The sequence below is a fragment of the Coenobita brevimanus genome, chromosome 98 (assembly GCF_032717465.1).
Source record: "Coenobita brevimanus isolate Jiangsu-jjx chromosome 98, ASM3271746v2, whole genome shotgun sequence".
NCBI lineage: Eukaryota > Metazoa > Arthropoda > Malacostraca > Decapoda > Coenobitidae > Coenobita > Coenobita brevimanus.
The window spans coordinates 4,757,501-4,771,153 of record NC_137051.1 but is presented as its reverse complement, the minus strand read 5'-3'; the positions used below and the strand labels follow the sequence as shown (position 1 = coordinate 4,771,153).

Below are 13,653 nucleotides of genomic sequence, written 5' to 3'. Positions count from 1 at the left end.
TAGGGGAGACTTTTTAATACCATGACGTATTTTTGTACTTCATCCTTGCTGGCCCCAGACGATTTTATTCAGCTTAGGGGGGAGAGAGAGAGAGAGAGAGAGAGAGAGAGAGAGAGAGAATTACAGCCTTCATTAACCCCTTCACTGCTAGGGTGCTGTCCTGAGCTGAATAAAATCGTCTGAAACATAACCGTTTGTAAATAGCCATAAGCAACTCGGGTTGAAGGGGCCTGGGCAGCTGGCTCTCTCCCCCCCGCGCTCCAACCCCTCCGGAAGAGCCACCAAAACGTTTTTATCCCTGGAATCATGAATGTATTGTACCTGAGGGGAAATTTTGTCGAAAAGTGAGAAAGTAGTGCGGTATATAAGAAACTAACTACGGTACTACTAATAAGACCCGAATTACTAGATAGATGCGGAAACTTCAGGGCCTTACTATGGGGTGTTGCTAAAGTCGATAAAGTCTAGGGGAATGAAGCACCTCGTTTCCGACAAAAGTTAATGGTTGGCAGACGTACAGGGCCCTTCTAGAGATGCTCGTATATCTAAGAATACCACACTTCTACTACAATAACTACACAGCTGCTACTACAACTACATCTATCGCCATTACTACAACTGCAACTACTACTACTATAATCACTACACAACTACATCCTAGCTTCAGCGCCTACTACACTGCTACAGAATTACCATAGCTACTACCACAACGACAAACACTGCCACCACCACAACTACAACCACAACTGCCAACACCACAATTACCACCACAACTACCACCATCAGCTCTCGTGCAACCCTTGAATACATCTGTAATCACCACAACTACCACCATTCACCTCAGCTATCAACATTCACCACGCCTCGACTGACTACTGCCATTCACCCCTTAACCATTATCACTCATCGTTGCCTCCCTACCACAACTACCACCATCCACCACCATTACTACCACCATCCACCACTACAACTACCACCATCCACAACCACAACTACCACCATCCACCACCACTGCTACCACCTTCCACCACCACAACTACCACCATCCACCACCACACCTACCACCATCCGCCACCACAACTACCACCATCCACCACAACTACCACCATCCACCACCACAAATACCACAATCCACCACCACAACTACCACCATTCACTACCACAACTACCACCATCCACTACAACAACTACCACCATCCACAACCACAACTACCACCATCCACGACCACAACTACCACCATCCATCACAACTACCAGGAGTGACTAATACTATGTTGGTGATGGTTGTTGTGGTGGATGATGGTAGCTGTGGTGGATTGTGGTAGTTGTAGTGGATAGTGGCAGTTGTTAGAAATTGTGGTAGCTTGCGTGGATGGTGGTAGTTGTGGTGAATGAGGATGGTGGTATGGTAGGTGAGGTTAGACTAAAATGGTTATAGTTAAGCAGGTTGTACTTGTGGTAGAAATTGTGGTAGTTGTGGTGAATGGTGGTAGTTGTGGTGGTGGCGTGGGCTGGGAAAAGGAAGGGCAACTTAGATATTTAATGGATTTTTTTTCCTCCTAAACTGGTTGGGTAATAGACTCCTTTCTTTCTCATTTTTTATATATTTTTTTTTAATCTTTTCACTACGGCGAGGTCGGTCTCTCTCTCTCTCTCGCTATCCTAAGCTGAATCAAATCATCTGAAGTTACCAAATGCGAAAATAAAATAAAACATCAGTCTGAAGGAATTTATCTTTTCAGAATTATATATATATAATATGGACATTAACCTTGCCAGTTTCCTTTCATTTTCTTCCATTTCATTTCATTTACTTTCATTTAATCATCAAGGTTAGCGAGAACACGAAAATGTATAATTATATATTTTTTCATTAGTAATAAATACGTGCTTTGCCACAACGTAACCAACACCATATAAAAATCAACAGAACAGATAAATAAGAGGGAAATAAATATCTACATAAATAAATGAGTTCAGCTGATTTTTTTTTACAGTATATCAACACTACATAAATAAACATTACTTTCAAAGGACGACAGGTGGAAATGAGTAGAGATGAGTTACCTGAGAAGTGCATGTGGAGTTACCTGGTGGGTGGATGAACAGGTGTGGACGCGAGATGGAGGTGGAGAGGATAGGTGTAGAGTTAAGTGGAGTACTTTAGAGTTTCAAAGACAGATGTTATTCTTTCTGGCACGGAAAATGAGTTACAGTGAGCAATGGATGTGGTGTAAAGGAGAGAATTAGGTGGAGGAGGGAATGAGCGTACAAAGTGGAGTGAATATGGAAGATGGTGGTAGATGTGGATAGGTGTGTTGTAAGGTGGTGTAGGTGGATGTAAGTAGGAGGTATGGTGTAAGGAGGCGTAGGTAGATGTAAGGTGTGGTGTAAGTAGATGTAGGTGGATTTAAATAGGTGTGGTGTAAGTAGGTGTCTGTAGATGTTAATTGAAGGTATGGTGTAGGTATGTAAGAAAGAGTTAGTAGGAGGTGTGGTGTACGTAGGTGTAGGCAGATATGAGGTATAGTGTAAGTAGATATAGACAGATGTAGGCAGGAAGGTAAGAGGGAATTATGGTTTAGGGTACGTGTTAGTAGGAAGTATGGTGTAGGTAGATGTTGGTAGGAGTGTAAGTAGGTGTAGGGAAGTACAGGTAGACGTAGGTAGAGATATGATTACAAATATGGAAGGCAGGTGTTAGTAATAAGGTAGGTAGAAATTAATTAAGGATGTGGAAAATTGTGGACAGGTAAGCTAATAAAAAAATAATTAACAGGTAAAAGAGAAGGTGAGGTAGCCACAACAGGTGTACTTTAGAGGTATGGCTTAGAAATTTAAAGGTATGGCTGAGAAATTTTAGAGGTATGGCTGAGAAATTTAGAGGTATGGTTGAGAAATGTAGAGGTATGGCTTAGAAATTTACAGGTATGGCTTAGGAATTTAGAGGTATGGCTGAGAATTTTAGAGGTATGGCTTAGAAATTTAGAGGTATGGCTTTGACACCTGCGAAGCGAGATTAGCTAATTAGGGTGTCGTGGAGTCGTGTGTCGTTCTTGTCGTCTTGTGTAATCCAGTCGTCACGCCTCCCGATTTACTGGAAACGACAATAGAGTGGTCGTCTCCTTCAGTGCCGTTGTCGTTTAAGGTGTCTCAGTTGTCGTTCCTGATTTGCTGGGCACGGCAGATTGTAGAGTTGTCGCTCTATCTTCCCTCGTCGCTTCCTCTTCGGGTGTCACTTTAGCTTTTGGTGGTTCATATGTTGTCGTTTCCACGCCTTTTGTCTGAGTGTTTGGCTGAACTGTCGCCTCGGTTGTCGTTTGCTCTTCATTAGTGAGAATCTCGGGCTCTTTTTCTGTGACGGAAGCGACTGATGCTATTAAAGTTGTCGTTCCTGTCGTTTCCACCTTTGCCGGCTGAGTAGTTGGTAATTCCGTCGTTTCGCGTTCATTTTTCTTCGTCGTATGTCTCAAAGGAGCGACCGACTGCCGTGAATTTGTCGTTTCTGCTGTCTCTGTCGTTGCGGGATGTGTTGTCGTCAGATTTGTCGTTTCATACTCACTCGTCGTCGTGTCTCTAGAGGGAGCAACCGAACCACTCACACATGTCGTTTCAATCACCTCAGTTGTCGTTTCCGGATCAGAGGGGAATACTGTCGCTTCCTTCTCACTGGGAAATATTGACTCCTTTTCCGTCGTCAAGGTTCCTGTTTCGAGGGCTGAGTGACGTGTAACTGTCGCTTCCACCACCTCAGTTGTCGTTACCGGATCAGGTGGAGTTGGTGTCGTTTCTTCCTCACTAAGGGGAAAAATTGACTCCCTCTCTGTCGTCGAGGCACTGGTCTGAAAGGCTGACTGTCTGGTAACTGTCGCTTCTGCTCCTACAGTTGTCGTTTTTGCACTAGGTGGGAATATGGTCGTTTCCTTCTCACTTGGGAAAATTGACTCCCTTTCTGTTGTCGAGGTTCTAGTTTGGAAGGCCGATTGCTTGGTAAATGTCGTTCCTGCCATCCACGTTGTCGTCTCGGGGTGACTTGTCGTTTCATCAAGGGGAAAAACTGACTCTCCCTGTGTCGTCGAGGGTCTGGTTTGGAAGGCTGACTGTCTAGTGGTCGTCTTTTCCACCACCCAAGTTGTCGTTTCCGGGCTAGTCGTCGTTTCAGCCAGGGGGAAGACGGACTCTCTCTGCGTTGTCGTCTTCTGGGTACTTGGGAAGAGCGAATCATGGCCTGTCGTTCCTGGGAAGACTGATTCTCTCTCCGTTGTCGCTTCCTGAGGGGGTGTGGTGGTGGGAGGAAGCGACAGGTCAGTGGTCGTCTCGCTCTCTGGGAAGACCGGCTCCTTAACGACAGCTTCTTGTCGCTTCTTGAGTATCACTTGCTTGGCCAGGTACTTGACGGCCAGCCAGGCGTCGTTTACCTGGGAGACGACAACTAATTAGATAGGAGGAACCCACACCTGGCAGATATCACACTGTCCTATAATAATAATAATAATAAAAATAATAATAATAATAATAATAAATAATAATAATAATAATAAGAAGAAGAAGAAGAAGAAGAAGAAGATGAAGGAGAAGAAGAAGAAGGAGGAGGAGGAGGAGAAGGAGGACGAGGACGAGGAGGACGAGGAAAGAAACAAGAGGAGAGAGAGAGAAGAACAACAAGAACGAGAAAAAGAGGAAAAGGAAGGAAAAGAAGAAGAAGAAGAAGAAGAAGAAGAAGAAGAAGAAGTACAACAACAACAACAACAACAAGATAATAAAGAAGCATATTTCAAGAACAAACATTTTCCTTTTTCTTTTTTTTTTTTTTTTTCCTTTTATCTCGCACACACGTGACTGCGGCAGGCGTGGGTACTGACGGAGGGGCGTATGAGGCGTGGCGGCAGGAGGAACCCCGCCCTGCCCAGGTCCCGAAGCTCCATGGTGTAGCAGAGGGGCACTAGGGCGTCACCAGCTGCCCAGTCGTCCGAACCACCTGAGGCAGAGTCTGTAGGGCGAGAGAAGGGGTGAGGGAGAGGATGAGGGGGTGAGGGAGAGGATGAGGGGATGAGGGAGAGGATGAGGGGATGAGGGAGAGGATGAGGGGTGAGGGAGAGGATGAGGGAGTGAGGGAGAGGATGAGGGGGTGAGGGAGAGGATGAGGGGGTGAGGGAGAGGATGACGGGGTGAAGGAGAGGAGAAACATTTTTCGTCTGTCTATTCGTCAGTCAATGGGGATCTGTAGCACTTCTTCGTTACTATTTCTATCTATCTATCTATCTATCTCTATCTGTCTGTCTATTTTTTTTTATCTTTCTGTATTATTTATTTATTTATTTATTTATTTACCGCTTTCGTGAGAAGGAGGTGGGAAAGAAAGCAAAGGTTATTTCCCTCTACTTCCTCCCCGCATCCTTGCTATGTCCATCAAAATACGGTATCTAAGAATTTCCCTTACGTAATCATTGTCGATATTACAAACCCACAAAGAACCTTAAAAATAACTGTAAGATGTAGTTTGTAAAATAAATCACCAAGGAAGATGAGCTTGATAGAGGTGTCTGGCTGGGATGTGACTGGATGGGTGTGTTTGCTAGAAGTGTTTGGCTGGGGTGTGATTGGATGGATGTGTTTGCTGGAGGTGTTTGGCTGGGGTGTGATTTGATGGGTGTGTCTGGTGGAGGTGTTTGGCTGGGGTGTGATTTGATGGGTGTGTTTGCTGGAGGTGTTTGGCTGGGGTGTGATTGGATGGGTGTGTTTGCTGGAGGTGTTTGGCTGGGGTGTGATTGGATGGGTGTGTTTGCTGGAGGTGTTTGGCTGGGGTGTGATTGGATGGGTGTGTTTGCTGGAGGTGTTTGGCTGGGGTGTGCCTTGATGGGAGTGTCAACATTAGCTCACACAATAAATACCAACACAACAATACGTCGCAAATAAATGCTCACACGATAAATACTCACAAATGCCCACACAATAAATACTCAACATCACAAATACTCACCAAACAAATAGACACACACTTAATAAAATAAAATAAAAAATGCTCTCAACTCTCTCCTTTCCGACAGAGGACATTTATTCCGTTTGAGAAAGAGGTTTTGGTTAATAAAATGAAGGATGCTTAGATTAGGACCGAAGGATACCCAGGTTAGTGAAGGATGCCAAGGTTAGGAGCGAAGGGAGCCAAGGTTAGGAGCGAAGAATGCCAAGTTTAGGAGCGAAGGATGCCAAGATTAGGTACGTAGGATGCCAGTGTCCAAAGAATATGGTGTTCACTGTAAGCTTAACTCATACACAGCAGTTCGCCGACGGTGCCCACATCATAGCCAACGCCCTCCCTTCGTTGTATCGTGTCAGCCATACCACGCCCTATACTGACCTGCGGGATGAGGAGGTCAGGGGAGGTCAGGGCAGGGGGTTAGTGAGGTTAGCTCAGGAAGTTAGTGCTCGCTCTCTCTCTCTCTCTCTCTCTCTCTCTCTGCCGTACATAGTATCTCTCCAGCGGTGCCCACATCATAGTCGACTCCTTCCTTACGTCGTATCAGGTCAGCCATGCCACGTCCTATGCGAGCCTGGGAGATAGGTCAGGTCAGATAAGGTCAGGTTTGGTTGGAAGGTTAAGTCATCTTGTGGGAAGGTCAGTTCAGGAGGATAGTGAAGCTGCGTAAGGTCAGTTGGTAGAAAACCCTAGTCAGGTCAAGGGTCAAGGGCAGTGAAGTCATGTTAGGGGGATGGGGACGCTAATGTACGTCTTTTTTTTTTTTTTTTTTTGTAAGTCAGGTCAGGGTTTGTAGGGAAATAAGGTCACGAGTTCAAAGATTTATCAGTAAGGTCAGGGTTAATGCTAGATAAAACGACCAGGAAATTAATAGTCAGTTCTAGTTTTGATCCATTATATGTATTAATTTATTGCGTTTATATCGTAGAAGTTAAATTAAACCCCAAACCACTATTTTTTATAACAACAAAGATAGTCCCGTAGAAAACTGAGAAGTATACAGAAAACGTTGCAAAGAATATGGTAAACTCAAGTATAAATCTAAAGGAAATCGATTGTTTAAAGATTATCACCGTAATAACAGAATATGTGTACGGAGAGAGAGAGAGAGAGAGAGAGAGAGCAGAGCAGAGCAGAGCAAATTTGCAGTTTCGGACGATTCTTTATGTTAATAGAGCCAGCTTTTTTTTTGTTTTTTCTGATGGATTTTCGTGTGATTCAATCGATTTTTATGTTCATTTTTTTCGGGAATCCCTTGTTTTGCTAGTCCCTCCCCCCCCCACGTCAACAAGGGGGGGGGCGTGGAAGTGCGTGGTTTTGAGGGGTGGAAACGAAAAAAAAAAAAAGAGGAATTCGACATTTATGAGCACTGAAATCGATAGGAAACACACACACACACACACACACACACACACACACACACACACACACACACACACACACACACACAAAGCAGAAAAAGAAGAAAAAATGAATGAAAAAAAAGAAGAAAATGGGGCCAGAACTTTCCGAAACTGCAAAAATACCGAATCTACGCTGTACAAAATAATAATAGTAACAATAATAATAATAGTAATAATAACAATAATAGTCACGATAATTATAGCAAATAATGGTAATAACTAAATAAATCAATAAATAACAACAGTCTACTTACCAATGCGTCTCTGTTATACCTCTGTACCTTTCGGCTGTAGGCCCAGGAGTGTAAAATCATCTGACCGAAGGCGTGGAAGCTCAGATAGGCCTGGGGGGAGAAATATTTGTGTGAATATAAATGGATAAATGAGAATATATATTTATTTATTTGTGTATCTATTTTTCTGTCTATCTGTCTTTACTTGTCAATCAAAGTTTCTTTCTTTCTCTCTCTCTCTCACCTCCGTCCTATTGGCATCTCGAAGTACAGCATCCCTTAACGCCTTCGACTCCGGTTCACTGAAGGCTTTTTTTCCCCTGTAAATACTCGAACACGGGTTGCCGCTGCTGCCTGACCCTGCATCAAGAGAGGGGTGGAGTGGGGTGAGGGGGTGATGGTGCGGGGTGGGGAGAGAGAGAGAGGGGGGGTAGTGGGGAGATGGACGCTGATGATGAGTTTGGGTATGGAGGTGACTGGGGTAAACTGAGAGAGAGAGAGAGAGAGAGAGAGAGAGAGAGAGAGAGTATAGAGAAAACTTTACATCTCACACAAAATCTTTCCTTTATTATCATCATTATCATAAGTCATATTACTCATTACTAAACATTGGAATCACAGTAATAATGACAGAATGAAATGTGAGAATGAGCACACACACACACACACACACACACACACACACACACACACACATAACTTTCTTTCCTCTCTCTCTCTCTCTCTCTCTCTCTCTCTCTCTCTCTCTCTCTCTCAACCCCTTCACTCCAACGACGTGCATCTTATCCTCTGACCTCCCCACATGTACCCAAAGTTCCGGTTCAGGTCCACCCCCCGACACCCGCTGGCCCGGTTCACGCTGCGGTTCTTCCTCCAAAACCGGTTCTGTGGGGAGGGAGAGAAGGGGGGGGGGAGAATAAGTTGGTGAGGGAAAGGTGATGAGGTAATGTATTCCTTGATGGTATGGTTATTGGAGAGAGAGAGAGAGAGAGAGACAGAGACAGACAGACAGAAGAAGGCGAAACAGACAGACAGACAAACAGAAAAACATACAGACATACAAACAGACAGACTGAACTATGCGTTAGATGATAATTATTTAAATACTGACGTAGCTTCCTTGCTCAAAATTTCCACTTTACAGATGGATAGATAGATAGATAGACCGATAGGTAGATAGATAGACAGAGAGAGAGAGGTGGATGGATGGATGGACAGACACGTAGACGGAAAGACAATGTGTATATTTTTTTTCATGATTCAACAAGAGCACCACAAACAACAACAACAACAGGATGCCTTACATCCGTCCAAGTGGTGACATAGCCGTCGGGGTTGACCAAGGGCATGACCCTGAACGCGAGGTCACGGGTGAGGTCGGGCGAGGTCAGGAGCTGGTTGAGGATGTGCAGGGTAGCGGCAGGACTGATCCATTCCCGGGCGTGCACACCTGAAGGGGGAGGGAGGATAAGGAAGTATTTATTTTAGCCCCCTTCTCTCTCTCTCTCTCTCTCTCTCTCTCTCTCTCTCTCTCTCTCTCTCTCACCTCCATCCAAGAACACGATGGGTTTCTCCGCGCCTAGGGAGGAAGGGTGCTGCGAGGTGAGGGTGAGGAGGTGGATGGGTCTTCCTTCCACACTCTTCCCAGCCTCCTCTAGGGTGACCAAATCAGGGTGACGGGACGCAAGGGTGTGGAGGTGGGCCACGATCTGATGGGCGGGATCGAAACAGAGTGGGTGTGGATAGTGAGAGGGATGGATGATAGAGGAAGCGAAAGGATGAAAGATGAAGAAGGTCCAGATCAAGCCGAAAGTGTTGTATAATAATAATAATAATAATAATAATAATAATAATAATGTATAATTCTTCCACTGGCAAATAAAGAACAGAAACAGTGAAAATGGTAAACAGTAAAAGAGAAGCTACACAAAGAGAGAGAGAGAGAGAGAGAGAGAGAGAGAGAGAGAGGAACAATATCAATAAAACGTACACAATGAGAGGAGTAAATAGTAAACAACAGAAGGAGGAAAATAATATGAAAGTTAAAGAAAAGAAAGACAAAACAAGGAAAGATATGAGTAGGAAAGAAAAATAGCGAGATTTAAAGAAACCACGATACATGAAAAAGAAAAAGAAGGGAAACTGGGAGCTGCACTAGACACACACAAAAAGAAAAAAAGAAAAAACCCAAGGTCAGATAGAATAGATGTCATTTATTCATCTTTCTTCATTCATTATCCATCTTCTCTCCTCCTCCTTCTTTGCATCCATTCTGTCATTCGTTCATTCATTCATTCATTCATGTTCCTCTTCCTCCTCCTCCTTCTCTCCTTCTTCTTCTTCTTCTTCTTCTTCCTCCTCCTCCTCATCATCATCATCATCCTCATCATCATCACTCACTCACCTCGTCGTAATTCATGAATCGATCGTAGGACATTTCGCCACTGGGTAGCGTCTCGGCTCGTGGTGAAGCGGCGTATTCCTCCAGCAACCTGAAAGAGGGGAGAGGGTGAGGGGAGAGGGGAGAGGGAGGGGGTGAGAGGGCGAGGGGAAGAGGGGAGAGGGCGAGGGGAAGAGGGGAGAGGGCGAGGGGAAGAGGGGAGAGGGGCAGATGATTTACTAATATCTTCATTGTCTTTATGTTAATTGTTTTAGTTTACTTCTGTTCATTTGTTTTGGTCAGACTTTTTTCTCATTCCAAATATATGTTTCTCTCTCTCTCTCTCTCTCTCTTGCCAGCTAATATCATCAGCATCGTATTTCATTGTCATCATCACCACTATCTTTATCATTAGCTGTAATATTATGTGTGTCCAGTATCATTATAATCACAACTATCATTACAACCATCATCAACACAACCATCACCACCACCACTTTTAGTAGTAGTAGTAGTAGCAGTGTTAGTAAAAGTAACAGCAGTAGTAGTAGTAGTAGTAGTAGTAATAATAATCATCATCATCATCAACTCACCTGGCCACATCCTCCACCACCACCCTGTACCCCACCCCTCTCTCCTCCAACTGTGTCCTTAGGGTGGGGAAGAAGGAGGGGGAGACCGCCAGCTGCGCCTGACCCCGCCGCCTGTGAGTGGTCACCTCCACCTCTCCAGGGGCCTCCTCACCCCATTCCTCCACCCACCGGCCGTCTTCTAAGTGGTCGGGGAGGGTCAGTTCCAGTATCTGCCATCTGGTGGGGGGGGGGGAAGAGGTGAAATAAGCAATGAGAACTGAGGAAAAAAGAAATAAATAATAAAATAAATGAAAGAATAAAAATAAAAAATCAATAATGAAAAAAATAAATAAAAAATAAATAAATAAATAATGAAGACAGATAGAGAAATTACGTTAAAAAATGTTTATATGAATTGATGGAAATTAACAGCTGCAAAAATATGAAAACATGAATATTTTAAAAAGGGTGAAATAAGTACAAAACATTAACTGTAAAATAAAGTTAATTAAAACTGTCTAACAAAATATAGTCAACCGGAAACATAAAAAAAAAAATTAAAAAAGAAGACATGAAAGAAACAGAACTTCAGTAAAAATAAAGGCAATATACAGAAACCTAAATAAACAGAAATTGATTATATATTTAATCTGAATTATCATCATCATCATCATCACCATTATAATCGTCATCATCGTCATCATCACCATCATCATCATCATCATCTCCATCGTCATCATCATCATCACCATTATAACTGTCATCATCATCACCATCATCATCACCATCTTTATCATCATCATCATCATCATCATCATCACCATCTTTATCATCATCATCACCATCGTCATCATCATCATCATCATCATCATCATCATCATCATCATCATCACATTATACTCACCCTTTATAGTCGACTTTATCATCATGGTGAAGATGAGGGGCGGCAGTGACGAAACCCATCATCATCATCATCATCATCACCATCATCATCTTGGAAGGTCTGGTCATTTTCTTAACTGTGGTTGTTGTTTTGTTGTTTTTCTTGTTCTTTAGTGTTTTCTATTGCATTATTTGACTTTGTTTTTTTCTTTCTCCTTTTATTTCTTCTTACTGGTCTTTTATGCGGTTCATTCTCTCTCTCTCTCTCTCTCTCTCTCTCTCTCTCTCTCTCTCAATTGCAAACACCTGCCAGCCTCTCTTCCTCCGACACAGGCACACCTGCAAAATAAACAAAAACAATAAACAACACAACAACAAACAATCTTATTTACTTTACGTCTACAAATTATAGACAACCTTTATTTACCAACATTATCATCATCACCATCATCACCATCACCATCATCATCATCACCACCATCACTCAATATTCCATTCACCACCTCATTTACTATCATCATCATCATCATCATCACCCAATATTCCAGTCACCACTCCATTTACCATCATTATCATCATCACACAGTATTCCATTCATCATCACCATTATCATCATCATCATCATCACTCCATTCATACACCATTATCTGGCAATAGGTAACAAATGTATGTGCGTCTATAACTCCTTCCTTATTGATTCAGACAATATTATTCGATCCTCATATTAATGTTTCAGACAGATAGAATTATTTGATTATCGCCCCCTTATCCATCAATATAAAAAGATATTTAGGAGTGGATTTACGCATGCTAAATGAGAGAGAGAGAGAGAGAGAGAGAGAGATTAACCTTACTGTCCACTAGGTTCATATTTCAAAGGAGCTTGGGGTTGAGACTGCTGCTACTACTACTACTACTACTACTGCTACTACTACTACTACTACTGCAACTACTACTACTACTACTATTACTACTACTGTTGATGCTGCTGCCGAGTGATGCCGAGTTTGACAGAGGGTGAAATTTATTCCGAGGCGAACTGTAAGATGAGCCGAATGCTCCAGAATCCTTTAGGTCGTTCACCCTTCTGTACTGTACTTTTCTCTCTCTCTCTCTCTCTCTCTCTCTCTCTCTCTCTCTCTCTCTCTCTCTCGGTTTGTTTTGCCTTTGCGGTGTTTTTCCAACTTTATTATGTTTTGTTGGCGACCTCTTGTTTTTGGACTGGCGAAACTTTACTGCTTAGTATTCTGTGTGCTTTCCGGTACACACACACACACACACACACACACACACACACACACACACACACACACACACACACCGCTCGCTGGTGCAGTGGTAACGTTCTCGTTTGCCAACTGGTGGACGGGAGTTCGCGCCTCGCTCAGGTTGCGAAAAGTTTCACTGACGAAGTGGGTGGTTACTGTCCCCCTTGAGCAAGGGGACGGGTGTGTGCGTGTGTGAAGGTCACAGCCTTGCCCTTAGATCGGACTATATGAGCTCTCAGCTTCCTTCCGGGAGGGTAAAAGCTGACGATCACGACCATCAAGTGATCCTGACCGACCCGGTGAATTACACACACACACACACACACACACACACACACACACACACATACGCGCGCGCGCGCGCGCAACACTGTAATACGCACTTCCTTGCAATGGGTACTTGTGCTGCGTTCATTATTTCACTGTACCTGACCGTATGACAATTTTCACCGTATTACTGTACTGTGAATTCTACTGAGCGTTTCTTCTCTTCGAACTGTACTGTGCAAAGTCTGGCACATCTCACTGCTTTATTATATTACGATTCACATCCCATTTCTTTACTACTTATTTCACTGCACTTTCCTGTACTGCGATTTTCACTGTCTTTCACGAATTTCGCTCCACGCTTCTGTCTTTCACTGTACGTTTTTCCAAATTTCACTGCCTACGGTTCTCGCAAAATTCACTGTGCTCTAGGCTAGTGAATTACATCTAGATATTATATTGTATTGCGAATTTCATGGCATAAGGCGTGAATGTCGCTATATACAGGGTGTCCACAAAAACACTCCCTGATATCAAACAGGTATAACATGTAACTTTATTGTAATAATCTTTCACAGTTAGTAGCCTCAGATGCAGGATTTCATTCAGTTTCATGTGGTATAGGGTAGCATTAAAGGCACCGGCATCTCGCTGTCAGGAGATCTCTCAAT

At 43.4% G+C, this 13,653-nt stretch overlaps 1 protein-coding gene across 1 annotated transcript in view; it reads right to left on the bottom strand.

Annotated features, from left to right (window-relative positions):
• Window positions 1-3,143: 3,143 nt before the first annotated feature.
• LOC145414168 (uncharacterized) overlaps window positions 3,144-13,653 on the bottom strand; it is a 21,802-nt gene continuing 11,292 nt past the window's right edge. Inside the window, exons 2-11 of the mRNA XM_080283734.1 lie at window positions 10,587-10,802; window positions 10,018-10,105; window positions 9,160-9,322; window positions 8,918-9,063; window positions 8,408-8,498; window positions 7,858-7,973; window positions 7,635-7,724; window positions 6,467-6,551; window positions 4,863-4,990; window positions 3,144-4,418 (exon numbers count right to left, since the gene is read on the bottom strand). Of these exons, the coding sequence (XP_080139860.1) occupies window positions 3,144-4,418; window positions 4,863-4,990; window positions 6,467-6,551; window positions 7,635-7,724; window positions 7,858-7,973; window positions 8,408-8,498; window positions 8,918-9,063; window positions 9,160-9,322; window positions 10,018-10,105; window positions 10,587-10,802 (2,398 nt within the window). The remainder of the gene's footprint in view (window positions 4,419-4,862; window positions 4,991-6,466; window positions 6,552-7,634; window positions 7,725-7,857; window positions 7,974-8,407; window positions 8,499-8,917; window positions 9,064-9,159; window positions 9,323-10,017; window positions 10,106-10,586; window positions 10,803-13,653) is intronic.